This window comes from Molothrus ater, chromosome 6 (genome assembly GCF_012460135.2).
Source record: "Molothrus ater isolate BHLD 08-10-18 breed brown headed cowbird chromosome 6, BPBGC_Mater_1.1, whole genome shotgun sequence".
NCBI classification, from domain to species: Eukaryota; Metazoa; Chordata; class Aves; order Passeriformes; family Icteridae; genus Molothrus; species Molothrus ater.
The window spans coordinates 28,244,560-28,258,414 of record NC_050483.2 but is presented as its reverse complement, the minus strand read 5'-3'; the positions used below and the strand labels follow the sequence as shown (position 1 = coordinate 28,258,414).

At 38.3% G+C, this 13,855-nt stretch overlaps 1 protein-coding gene across 3 annotated transcripts in view; it reads right to left on the bottom strand.

The window, feature by feature from the left end:
* The window catches only part of MAP3K9 (mitogen-activated protein kinase kinase kinase 9), a 58,289-nt gene that overhangs the window by 17,293 nt on the left and 27,141 nt on the right, over positions 1–13,855 (bottom strand). For all 3 annotated transcript variants that reach the window (XR_004980283.2, XM_036383746.2, XM_036383747.2), the window contains exons 3-6: positions 13,356–13,536; positions 6,043–6,191; positions 2,462–2,637; positions 175–415 (exon numbers count right to left, since the gene is read on the bottom strand). Coding sequence is in view for 2 of the 3 variants with exons in the window: in XM_036383746.2 (XP_036239639.1) it covers positions 175–415; positions 2,462–2,637; positions 6,043–6,191; positions 13,356–13,536 (747 nt within the window). In the remaining variant the exon portion in view is untranslated. The remainder of the gene's footprint in view (positions 1–174; positions 416–2,461; positions 2,638–6,042; positions 6,192–13,355; positions 13,537–13,855) is intronic.

Here is a 13,855-nt window from a genome sequence, read left to right as displayed (position 1 = left end):
AACTTTGGGCAATGTTAGCCACAAGAGCATTAAATTTAGTTTATTGATCCCAAAGAGGCATGCTCTTCTTGAAGTACATCAAATCCTTTCTAGTGCATAAGGGTCAGTAGTAAGGAACTATCAAACCTACAGGTTTCTCCCATTTCACCTGGCACAGCCTACCACATCACCAACCTGAAGGCAAGCTGATATGATTGCCATCCTTTAACTTGAGCCGACTCCTCTTGAACTTCCCCATGCGCTTCTTGACCCGAGGCTTCTCCTGACACAGCTGGTGGATGATGATGTTGAGCTCCCTTTCCAGGATGTCAATCTCACGTTCTGCCAGCTCCTGTTCCCGCCTTCGTAGCAGCTCCTCATGGTTCTTCTGTTCAACAGCAGCACGAGTCAGCTCTTCTTCCCATGTGCGCAGCTCCTGCAGGGAGATAAGAAAGTAAAACAAAAGGCTACCTTGCCACCTGTGGCTTAAGACCAACATTACTGGTTCTGAAGGCACAGCTTCAATGGCTTGCACCCACTGGTTAAAGGCTCAGCTGAGAGCCAAAAAAAATCTTCAAGGACTTCAATGCTTGCCATTCAAGGCCCCTCATAACAAGTATTAAAATTCAGACATAACCACTTGTTCCAGTATTAAAATTCAGACATAACCACACCTGAAATCCTATGTCAAATTCTAGGCTCTCCAGTACAAGACAGATGTGGACATACTGGAGAGAGTCCAATGAAGGGCCATGAAGATGGAGAGAGAGAGCACCTTAAGAGACTGGAGCACCTCTCCTTTGAGAAGGGGCTGAGAGAGATGGGACTGTTCATCCTAGCCCAGAGATGGCTTGGGTGGGGTGAAGGGGTATCTTACCAGTGTATAAAAAACCCTGAGGGAAGGGTGAAAAAAAGATAAAGGCAGGCTCTCTTCACTGCCCAATGACATAACAAGAGGCAATGGGCACACACTGAAACACAAGGGTCACTCTCTGAATACTTTTTTACTGCATTACTGAGCACTAGCACAGGTTACCCAGAGAGGTTGTGGAGTCTCCCTCCTTGGGGATATTCAAAAACCATCTCACCATGGTCCTGGCAATGGCACATAAGGCAAACCTTTCGATCTATCCCTTGCTGACAAAACGAATTAAGTGAAACTGTCCTTGAAATCCCAAAATCCCACTGCGTTCCTCTCCTCCCACCACAAGGACAAAAGAATTCAGCACTTTGAATAATTCTCTCCAGATGGCCAATTCCAGTGCAGAAGGCAAAAACTGAAGAATTCAAGTTAAACATCAGATAGATAATCAGACAGATTTTAGTTTAGGTGTTTTTAATAATGGCATTGTTATCTGGCTCATCACCAGGGAGATTTCAATAAAATCATTTAATATAAAATTATTTCCCTATTGCTAAAGAGGAATACAGTACCCATCCTGAGGGCAGTGCAGTTAGTGCTGTTTAGCTGTTTGTCTATTGAAGTTTCTGGTTTTCAAAAACTGTTCCAACACAGATACGCCATGGGACAACAGTAACAAGGAAATGCCTATCAGCTAATTTATTCTTCCCAAAAGCTACTAAAATAGGTGAATAGAAAGGTTTTAAGTATTCTTGTAGAAGTTGACTTCTTTCCTCTGACCCAAAGTCTTCTTTTCCTTCTCTCTCTGCCTCCCAAACCCAACCTCTGAGCCCAAATCAAGATGGCTGCTTATTATGAGTTTACTTTCAAGCAAGAGACTGTCAACTTACAAATATATAATTATACTAGTGATTTTGGTTCTGCTCCAGTTTTTCTTACCAACAACTAAAGACAGTCTCTGTAAGGACCTTAAATTAGATGCAGCAAGCTGTGCTTTCTGCAAGCATGCTTGAAGAAAACTTCAGTTTTTTCACATCTCCTCTTCAAGGCTGATGGTCACTATTCCTGTTATTCCTGCTGGCATTTTTGTTTCCTGCTATTTGCCCAGATGGACTTCAGTTATAGCAGTTATTGGACCCTTTCCCTGATAGCACTCATGTTTATTAGTCCATGCATTTTGTTTATGCTCAAAACCTTGAAAACACAAACCCAGCAGAAACAAAGCTGCAATGTTAACTAGAGTGTATATATATGCTGAAACTACCCTCCTACATCTCCTGTTAATAGTTTTCAGTGTGTTTCACAATTAAGATTCTAATAGTCAAACAGTTATCAAATGCAATAAACAATCAACTCATCACAGCAATTTGCACAGATTATGATGGAAGCTCACTACAATATTAGAAAGAGTAGCAGCTGAGGATGTGGATATTTATTTTTCTCATCATTCTATCCTTGTGTGCATCATAACCTCCCACTGATTCGGGGACTTAATATTAACTCCAGCAAAACAGACAAAATTAGCTCTGGGATGCACGAAACAGTGATCCCCGTTTGAACTATGAAATGGGGAAATTACAATCCAGAGAGCACAAGCAGGGAGCATTACTCTCTACTTACCTTTTCTTTGGCTCTAAGCTGATCAAACATCTCTTGGATCTCTTGTTTCCAGTCTTCCTGCAGGGAGTGGAAGGAATCTTTGGGCATTTCAAAAAAACCAGACTCTTCTATGGCCGTAAGATGGTCTAGGATAGTGGCAAAGGAAGGTCGTGAGTGTGGGTCAGGGTTCCAGCAATCTAGAACAGAATAAAGACAAACAACTGTCAAGCATCCCTAAGAATGGAGGTCTGAGAGGACAGGTAGCACTTTACTGATCCCCAGTGGCTAAGAGTGGCATACACACTACCTGTGTTACCCCAGCTTTCCCACTGCCCACTTGCACTGACTATTGACAAATATGGAATTCATGCTTTCATGCTTGTACAATATCCAACAACACTTAAAATCTTGAACTATCTAACTATCTCGGTCTCTAGGTTCTATTGCAATAATATGACAAGTAAAATACAGATTTATTAATTTTACAGAAGGGTACACCTTAAAGCATTTTTTAAAATAACAAATAATTTCCTTTAATATTTTGCTTTATGATGCATATATGTGTTCACAGAGTAGAAATACTAAGCAAGGATCTTGCAAATACTTCTTTTATAATAGCTACACTGCAGAGTTAACAGCCATACTGCAGGAGGATATCTCTCAGGGCTTTTCCTGATGCCAAAATCTAATACTGAGCTGAGTCATTATGAATCTTTTCTCAGAATGGAAAACCTCTCCTGCAAAGCAAACTGGACATAACTTGTGTGAAAATAGGAGATTCAAGTAAATAGTGACATCAAATGGTGCATTTGGAGTTCTCCTACTTTTACAGGTCCTTTTTTATTATTTGAGTGAAAATTAATCAGTCATTTTTCTTTTGCTTTTAGGAGAAACCACAGATGTAAACAAGTCTTTTTCATTTACAATCCAATGCAATTATTCAGCCAATTACAGAGATCTAAAAACACAGAACAGAAGGTAGCCATCTTACCACATAAAGCAGCTCAATGAGCAACAGTATAAAAGGTAATGTTTTACAGTGATGGGAATTGAACACAGAAAACAGAAAATAGTATGAAGTAACCCCTAATCCATTACAAACAATCCCCCAAACCATTACATCAAAACATTTAACAACACTTTTGAATAAGAAATTTGCACTCATTCAGTCTCCTCTCTCCCTTCTCCCTCATTTCTACTCCAGAAAAAAAAATCACTTCCTCATTCTCATTCTATGTTGTCCTGTACCAACACTTACACAGGTTCTTGTTCAACAGATGTCCTTATTCTCTTTAGTACTGCTAGATGCCTGCATGCAAAATTCTAGAGCAACCAAACACAAAACTCACATTCACATGTACTTGTAAGGAAAATAACTTCTCTGCATGAATGGAAGTAACTAACACATGGGTCTCTCTCATCATACAGCATTGCTCCACATGGTCACTGGACTTAAGCATTACTGCAGTGCAAGACATGAGCTATAAAAATGTTCTAAAAGTTTTCTAGACCTTGAAATCAGAAAAAAAGGGAAAATTGTTAAAAATATTATGTGATGTCCTAAAAGAAGTTCATTCATCAGTTTTGTGGATTGAAGTACACCAAGGGGCAGCTGTAATTAAAAATAAAAATCACTTCACAAAATCTGTGCAACAGCCAAGGCTTGGTTCTGCAGTTCTTTCCTTGGATTTTAGCCTTACTGAGATTTTGGGTGTCCTATTTTCAAAATTTTGAGTATCAACAGGTTCCATGCTGGAACACATTTGTATTTATGGCTTTTAATTTGCTTCTTTTATCAAAATACAGAACTGAGGATGTTAAAGAGTGCTCAGATGATCCCCTGATGCTGGCCAATTAGTAGCAATGGGTGTTACAGCAGGACTGTCAGTGCCATAATCCCTGTCTCTTTACCTCAGTTTTTAAGCATGGCAAAGCAAACATGACCCAAAGTAAAACAAAATGCTGCAGCAAGCCAAATGCATGAATGAGTGAAGAGGATAACTAGCAGGTGGCCTGTGGCTTTTATTTTCCCAGCCCTAGATCAGCCACTCTTTGCACTAATGAGGAGAGTTGTAACATATAACTTTTCTGTGAAGAGCGAAAGTTCAGCTTTGTTGTCTCAGTGAAGACCACCATGGCAGTAATTCCAAAGTGAAAGCAGCATTAGAGGAAGAAGAGCTCACCTGAGATGGGAAACAGCCTGTTTGAAACACAGCTTTGGTGAAAGGGCAGAAAGTAATTGGGTTCTTTTGTTCTCATCTTCACCCTGCACACAGAGAAGCCAAGTGCTCCAAAGCCACGTGGCTGCTCACCCCTGGGCTGCTGGGTTCAGGCACTGGCCAAATGCCTCTACCTAACTTTCCCAACAGAGGGCATGATTTTTAAATCCTCACTCATAGTTAAGAAATCCAGGAAAGCATGTCAAAATAAACTACGTGGCTGGTAAAAAATAAACTACACTGAGCTGGTAGTTTCACCAAGTCTTTCAGACACAGTTTCTCACTTTACACTACCTTCAAGCTATTCTACCTGCAACTCTATTGTTTACTGTCCAGTAGGATATTTCTGTTTTAGCAGAACATACATGAAATTTTTCACTTTAAATTAAATTAACTGTAGCCTGTAACCTAAAGAAAACACCAGAAAAAATGCAAAAGTATTCCAAAAGCAGAAAAAAAACCCAGCAGAAACATTTTCTTCAAGATTCATATTCCTTTCCTGAGGCTAGAAGCACCACCAGAGGCCACAGAGTAAGTTCTATGTTGAGACTCATTCTTTGCTCACCAAGACTATAAACCAAGTTTGATTTCTCTTTATCTCTGTTTTCCTTTCTGACAGATAGGTATAAAAATGTTCATTACATATAAACACCTACAAATCTTTGGGAATAGGGGCACTGACAAAAATACTGAAGGTAAGGAAGAGAGAGAGGACAAGAGAGAGGGAGGGAGGAACAACTGAAGCTCAGGAAGCATGAAAGTAGTTTCAATGGCCAGCAGACCAGGTCACATAAATACACCCAAAAATTACCTCACACAACCCTTTTTAATAACTACAGCAGCTCTGATGACTAACTCCTGTATTTCTTTCACCTCTCTGTAGCCCACCTTGGGCATGAACTACCTTCACAGACAAATCAGAAAATCACATCATTCTGACTGAAAATATGGGTTGTTTTGGAATGTCAAAGCCACATTTAAAACCTCTCCCTGAAATGCCAGTAGGATAAAGTTTTATTTCAAACCAATCTGACATTATTAGCAAGATGCTTGAGCTATAAATTTTAAAACAAATTAGACTTCAAACAAGATCTAGTTATGTGAAGTTTTGGTGTTGCTGAGTCCTCACTACTAGAAAACAAGCTAAGAGAGAACAGCAATAGCCCCCCTTTTCCTATAAAGCCAGTTGATAAAAAAATCTTTAATTATTCTGGTAATAGACTGTCAGAGCACACTTACAGCCAGGCCTGGCTCCCACAATAACCTGCACTCCTGGATAAAGCCACTGGAGAAATCTGTGCTCTTAGGTAAGCCAACACAAAGAGGCCATGCTCAACAGCACTCCAGAAACAGCACAAACCACACACACCACAGCTGGCTTACCTTCCATGAGTTTGGCAAAAGGCTCAGGACATGTGGAAGGGATTGGAAGGGCAAGCTTATTCATAGCAACACCATATGCTACTGCCAGACCATCAATTCCTCGGAATGGTACTTCTCCTGTCAGCAGCTCCCAAAGCAGCACACCATAGCTATTGGGAAGGAAACAAAAGAGAGAAAAGGTGTTTGATTCGAACATAGCCTTTGTTAAGCAACAAGGTACCTGAACCTGGGAGTTTAGTATACTAAAGAAATTGCAGTTTGCAGGACAAGCTTATCATGGATGCCAAGCTGGTGATCTGCCCTATTCTACCTGCTTTTTTTAGTAGCTCTGAAATAAGATGACATTTTCACCTTTTAGGCAAAAATAATTTTCTCTCTGAAACTGCAAACAATTTGAAAACCATAAATCTTCTAATTTAGTTTCAAAACAGAGCCTCTCAAAACACCCAAAAATATGAAGAAGGTTGTTTGGTGGCCAGTGATTACTAAAAATAAGTGAAAAATACTTATTCAGAATTAGTTGTCATCTTAAGATATTCTACAAAATACTACCTGTGAAGTTACAGAAATAGTTCCAGGACTGCTCTCCCTCAAAGTATATGATGAAAAGCATAACCTCAGAATATTATTTCTGCTTCTAGAAAACCCGAAACAGAAACTGCTTCTTCATCCTTGGTGACCTGACAGTTTTTTCTTCCATTGATCTCTTACTCTCTTCTGAACCCATTTACCATCCATTATATTCTGTGGTAGTGAACTCCACAGATTTAATGATGCATTGCCAAAAAATACTTCTGTGTATGTGTTTTGAGCTTGTCACTTGGTAATTTCATCGGCTTCCCTGTAGCTCTTTCAAACACAAGAAAGAGTAAACCTATGTTCCCTATTAGCTCCTTCCATGCTGTCCATGATTTCACAGGCTCCCAATCATCCTGCCTAAATCATCATCTTTCCAGACCCCCAAATCCTAATCTAGCTAAATCCTAGTCTAGTTACTATCCTGAACAGAAGCCATTTCGTATCTTTCATTGACTTTAACATCTTCTGTTGGAATGAGCAAAATCACAAAGTTTTAAAGATATGGGGAGAGGCACAAACGGTATTGCTTGTTTTCTTTCTTTCCTACTAAATTTTCATTTCTTCCAGTTGCCTTTCTCACTCTTACAAAATAAGCTAAATTATCCATAGTAGCTCCAATGTATTTTACTGAATCACAATAGTAAAATTTAGAGCCCATAAATTGTACATATTAAATTCCCCCATGGGTACTACTTTGAATTTATTACCACTACCATCTATATTATCATTCATTATAGTAAAACTTTTCCTCATCTCTCTCCAGAACATTAATTTTTCTTATCCTGAATAACTTGGTACCATCAACCATGCTACCTAACCATGTACTGTTTTTTTCAAATCACTTATGATTGTGTTGAACACAGAATTCCCCACCAATTAAACTGATTAATTCTTTTAGTAATTAAGTATTGATTAAATGAAGGGAAAAATACTTGCCCTCTTTTCCCACATCAATTTACTTTATTTAAAAGCTTATGATGCAGGATTTTGCTTAAAGTCTTTATAAATCCAAATACAGTATAAGCAACCTCACCATTTATCCACATATTCAGTATCTCCTTCAAGCATTTTCACTTTTCACAAGGTATTACATTTTCTTCTACAAAAGCTAACTCTTCCCCAGACATGCTCACATGTCCACCAGCTCCCTGCTCTTTAGTGCTGTTTCTACCATTGAGAAGAATTCAAGATCATACTTGCTAATTCTTAGGAAGCTCTTTTGAGACCTGTCACTGTGTCTGCTACCTTCCATTTCTCTGGTACTACACCAGCTCTAAGCAAGAGATTGCCCAGCACAGCTACTAACTCAGCTGACTCTCATGTTCTTGTAGAAATTTTGGGTGTTACTGTAAATCTCAGGAGTTGTTACTGCTCATTTAGAGAGTCAGTCTTAACACCTCTGTGAATTTTACTTCAGTAAAAGATATGTGCTCCAAGCTTGACTCCCTTAAAGAGAAATTTTCAGCTTAAAATGCCTCTGCTCTATTCTGGCAGACAAGTCACTGAGGTTTTTTTCTGGTATAGCCTTATCTTCCTTGCACTCCCACATTCTGCCCACTTCTGGGCTGTTATGCTCTCCTGCAGGGCTCTCACCTGTGCTGCATTTGAAAGCAAGGGATTTGGTTTTATGCTGTCAGAAGACTCTCTTCAAAACCCTTTTATCTTTGTTTTATATTCAACTTGAAAGAGCTCAAGTCAATGCATAATTTTCCTCATTTGGATACAGACTGAGATTTTAAAAAGATGTCTTTCAGTAGTCTTTTCTACACTGTCTTCTTCATTCTTTTGAAGGATTTCCCATACATTCACTCAGTAGTCAATAATCTTGAGATTAAACACTACTGTAATGGACTAATTTTTCTTAATTGTGCTTGCAAAGATACAAAATCTAAATATACAATATATATTTGGACCATGTCATACTATACCACCTTGAAGGCCTCCTAAGCACAACTGAAGACCAAATGAGAAACTGCTTCTCTTCCAACAAGCTCCTTAAATAGCTGCTCCATGGAAGAGTTAAAATATAAATATAATATCAAGTTAAAATATTAAGCTTTTCTCATTTCAAAGCAACAGTTTCCCTATCCATTTGGGAGTACAAATGGATATCACAAACTGTACCCTTGGCATCTCCCTTCCAGCCCATCACATCTTTAACATTCACTGTAACTGCTGATAACTTAGTTGGACACTTTTAACAGTACTTTTCCTATTTAGATAAAGGATTTTAGTAACTAAAGATCCAACCTTTGCTGCTAACACAGCTATTTTACTTTATTAAGCAAAATATATTTTTTGACCTACACAGTCTTTTGCTTTTTTCTTATGTAATTCACACTCTTGATATTATAATTTATCATTTCTTACTGTCTCAAGAGCATTATTTGAAAAAAATAAACTAGAGTCTAAGGAGTTCCCAATTTCTTCTTGGCCTTCTAGGATTTATAAAACACTCAAAGAAAATGAAAACTGAACTGAATGTATATTTGGACTGCCTAAATCCGATTGCTCATTCATGTTACTTTTCAGTTTGGATATCACCATTGATAGTAAAAGATAGTACAATCTACCAATGAGCTGTATTATTACTTTAACACTACTATTGGATAAAGCACTACAGATGTGCTCAAAGCACTTCTTCTGCAGGGTACTTTTAAAGGAAAAAGGAATAGACAGATTGGTGCTTCTTCTAATGTGACACCAGAAGTGTATATTGCGGGAAAGGTCACTTTGCTTCTGACAGAACTCAATGCCACTATACTTACACCTCATTGCTGAGAATACTGCTTGCACAGAACTGGGGAATACTGCTTTGTGGCACTTGAACAATAATCCCAAGTGAATAAACACCAAAACAGGTGCTGAACAGTGTGTTTTCCTATTAACTCTAAAGCAGAAAATTGGGAAGTACAAAGGAAAAAGCCAGATCAGAAGACTTACCCAAAAAAAGGCATAGAAAGAAGAACAAGGGCCTCTACACATTCTCAGTGGGGGGAAAGAAAAAATGATCAAGCTCATTTATTTTTCCACCACCTATTAGTAATTTTTGGACTTTAATTATGAAATGAACCATGTGACACAACCCATGCATCCAAGTCAACTGACACTTGTGTGAATAATTAACCATCTTTCAGTGATCCAGTAATCCCTTAAGCCATTTAACATCAGGTTCAATCCTACTCACTGGATTTTCAGGGCAAGGGAGGCTGGAGGTCTGCAGGATTTCACATGTGATTTTGCCACCTTCCTTGTTAGTCTGTGAACTTTTAAAAAACAAGTAATTGTTTCTCACTGGTACTGTTCCATGGCATATGTACCATAGGCTTTTCTCATCCATTTCCCCAGGTTCAACACTTTCCACGAGGAAGGAATTATCAACCCAACAAAGAGATCCCAGTTCCAACAACAACCAGAACATGACTTTTATTAAGGAAAAAAAGCCCCAAACTTCATTTATTCATTACATTTTTATAGCTATTAACAGCTGGCATTTTGCATGTTAATGAACTGACAGTTCCAGAGATGACCCTTCCTGCCTATTTCACAACACTCACGTATGTGCTTTCACAGTACTCGTGTGCTTCTCCCAGGTGAGTTTCTCCTAATATTGCTAGTCAGCATTTGTCTGCCAGGTATTGAAGCCTTGACAGTGCTTCATTATGCACAGAAAACTACAGAAGCCTACAAGTGATCAATTGTGGATGGAAGCAAGTGCTTGACCAACGCTTGCTTAAAACAAAATATTCTAATGACTGAAGTTTCTACACCCAGCACTGAATGCCTGAAACTTCCTGATCTGCTAATCTGATGGTTTTAGCTAGAGCTGGTATTCCATTCCTAAATGGAAATTAAATGCCCAATTATTTCACTGGTCTCAGAGTAGATATAGCTTAAAAACATCTAAATTGAGGACCATAGAGAACCCAGATGATGGCTGTATGCTGCCTTTATATTCCACGCACTGATAGTACTGACACTATGACTGTCTTTTAAGTAGTACAAGTAAAAAACAAAGTGTACAGCAAACAAGAAATATATTTAACCAGCCAAATGACAGAAAAATGTTATTTATATGCCTACTAACATTAGCGTACAGTACTGGATGAGCTGCAATATCCAAGCTTCAACTTTAACCCTGTGAATCCAAAGCAAATACAAACAAACACATAACAGATTTACAGGAAGGGACTTATTTAAATAAAGCTGTAGTTTCACTGTCCTCTGTACAATATAAGCACAAGGCTTCTACTATATCTAGAGCCTGTGGGTACAGCACAGAAAAATTCACAGCAACAAGTTTTCACTAGCAAGATTTACTAAGTACTGATACTATGAACAAGCTTCACAGTGGTCCAGACACTGGTGATAAATACCATGTGTGGTCATTCCTCACTCTTTTTAAGTTCTTTGCCAACCCTACTCCAGAGTAAACAGATGGAGCTTTTAAAATGGAGCTTGAAACATGTTTTGAAAGATGAAGCAGTCAGTTATGATAAGACTGACTCAGGAAATTTCAGTCCTAGCATGATTCTTCTTCAGCTGTTTGTGCAGCAAGAACACAAGGAGAACAAGATTCTTGTTCAAAGGCTGGGAAACAGTTCAGCCAGCAGTATTACTCTAATAAGCTTTAAAGAAAAGGTGTTGAAATAAAAGGGCTCATGAACATTAGAGACAATTCTGTTGATGCTGCATAGACTAACTGGAAGGCTGTCAGGCAAAAAAAACCCCTACGACTCCAGTGATTAACCAAGTGGTTGAACTGGACAAGAGGAGGAGCAAGTCTAATAGGATAAAAAAGTTCATCCTGTTAAGAATTTCAGGTTGCATCCTTGGGTGGGGACAGGAATTATTACACAAGTCCATGACTGCTTTTCTAAAATCTAGGGCTTACAATCATTGGCAGACTAGTAGTGATTGCACTGGCAAGCATTTGTCCTCTGCATACATGTTCTTTTCAGCTTGTTTAACTATGAATAGAGGTTTTACCCACCAGAAAGAAAAAACTTATTCAGAGACAGTATATAAGTTCCCTTAATGGTGATGACTCTCTGTTTAAGGGAGAGTATTGTGAGGGACTCAACCTCTTTTCAAGGGAAGACTGGTAACTATAACAAGAGAAAGTGATGAAGGAATCTTAAAAGTGGAAATAAAATATTCTGAAAAATGAACAAATCATTTCAGTTATTTACAGTCCTTAAGTCAATGATCAAACTGGTACTTTTGCATGGGCATAGAGGCACTTCATGAAAATCACCAACCAACTAAATAATTCTTAACATTTTTTAAATTAATTCATACTGGTACAGAACATCTACTGATCTGTTCATAGCATGCCTGTATTACTAAAGTTACAATTACAGGAAAACTGTTCCCTCTTTCCCTTAGGTTACCCTTAAAGGCCCTTCCTGGCACTGTTTCAGAGAACAGCAAGTTTAGGTTTGAGGTTGACAAGCTGTGTACAAACCAATACCATAATCAGATGCACAGAAAAGGTGCACAGCCTTAAGATTTTCATTTCTGCCAGACTTCACTCCAAATAAAAGCCTGGTTCTTGCTCAATCTGTCTCAGATTAGCTACGGAGGCTACCACATTTAATTACATGGTCAGGTTTTATCCATACTATCAGAGTGCAAAATACAAGTTCACAGACTTATCACAAGGCAATACATCATCTATTCAGCAAAATTGGACAAGGAAAATGAAAATCCCCACACCAAATAGCTGCCATAACAGCCAGACATGTCTACCAGCTGGGCTATTTCTTTATCCTGATGGGTTTTACAGCATGCACTCACTTGTGGAGGAGCATTACTGGCCAGCAACAGAATCTTACTGCTATGAAGACAAAGATTCTGACATTTCAACACCTTTTTCTCCACAAGAAAAACAAAATTCTCTCTATTTTATCTGTTTCAGATGCTCAGTACTAATTCTAAGTCATCCAGTATCCAGAAAAGTCACTGTCCTGGAGCTATATACTGAATTATGTATTTACAAATCCACTTAACAGAGGTATTCAAACTCAATTTCTGGAAATATATAGGCCAACCTTTACACCTCCCCACCATATTAGCTCATTCACGAAAATTCCAGTGCATGAATGAACAAGACAATATATACATGCAGGTTACTATTTATGGATTACATACTCAGATGGGCCCAGATAAGAGATCTATTATCCTATGTGAAATACTAGAAGCGTGAAAATAATTAATAAGATTATTATGAAAACAAAAAACATAGTATTGTGATTGAAACAGGACAGGGAATTCAATTAAGTACAGTGTATTTGTGTACATATACATTAGTGACAGATTACTACCAAAACAAAATAGCTCAAAATTACCTTGTATGTAAAACAGTATAAAAATTAAGTACTTCTCAGATTGTATTATGGCCTTTGATTATGTCAGTCAATAGCCAAATAAGCCCAAAATGTTTGGTTAAGATAAAGCAGAGGGGATTTGGATTATGAATCTCAAAATAATACGAATGAAAACTTATAGAACAACAAAAATTTAGAGGCATGCAGTAGCTGGTCCATCACTTATTTTCTACAGTAACAATAAGTCTGAGATAAGTCTGACAGATGGAAAGCTGGTGGATAAAGTTTTCTTAAGACCTGAGTTTTAATATTTGGTTCACCATCACTCATTCTTACACATAAAAGAGACTTCCTGACAGGTCCAGTTACTTTTTAGTATCCAATCACTTAATGCCAAATCAATACCTCCATACATCGCTGCCTTTGGAGAACATGGAAGAGCGGATGACCTCAGGAGCCATCCAGGCATATGTCCCAGCTGCGCTCATTTTGGTAGTTTTATGCCATTCCCTGGCCAGGCCGAAATCCGTGATCTTCAACATCTTGTTGCTCAGATCTCCATTTTCCACCTTTTCGAGTATCAGTACTGGAGAAAAGAGGGGGGGTTGGGAATAAAACGTATGCAGAGTAAAGCTAGTATTTATGCAAAAACAGATTTTCCTGGAGATCCCCCAAATTTCAAGACTTTCCCTGGCTTTTTGTTATTCAAACATACCATACCCTCTTACAGGTTATTTCAGGCTGATTCCTTCATCTGACAACTGAACAGTTCCCTAACAAATAACTTCAAATTTAACCAAAGTACTAAGTCCCAGAGAAGAAATATGTAATAACATAATTATTTAATATAGTGCCTAGTGTCATTCTGTATATTGCTCTGCTAAGAGGAAGTGAACCACTGTAAC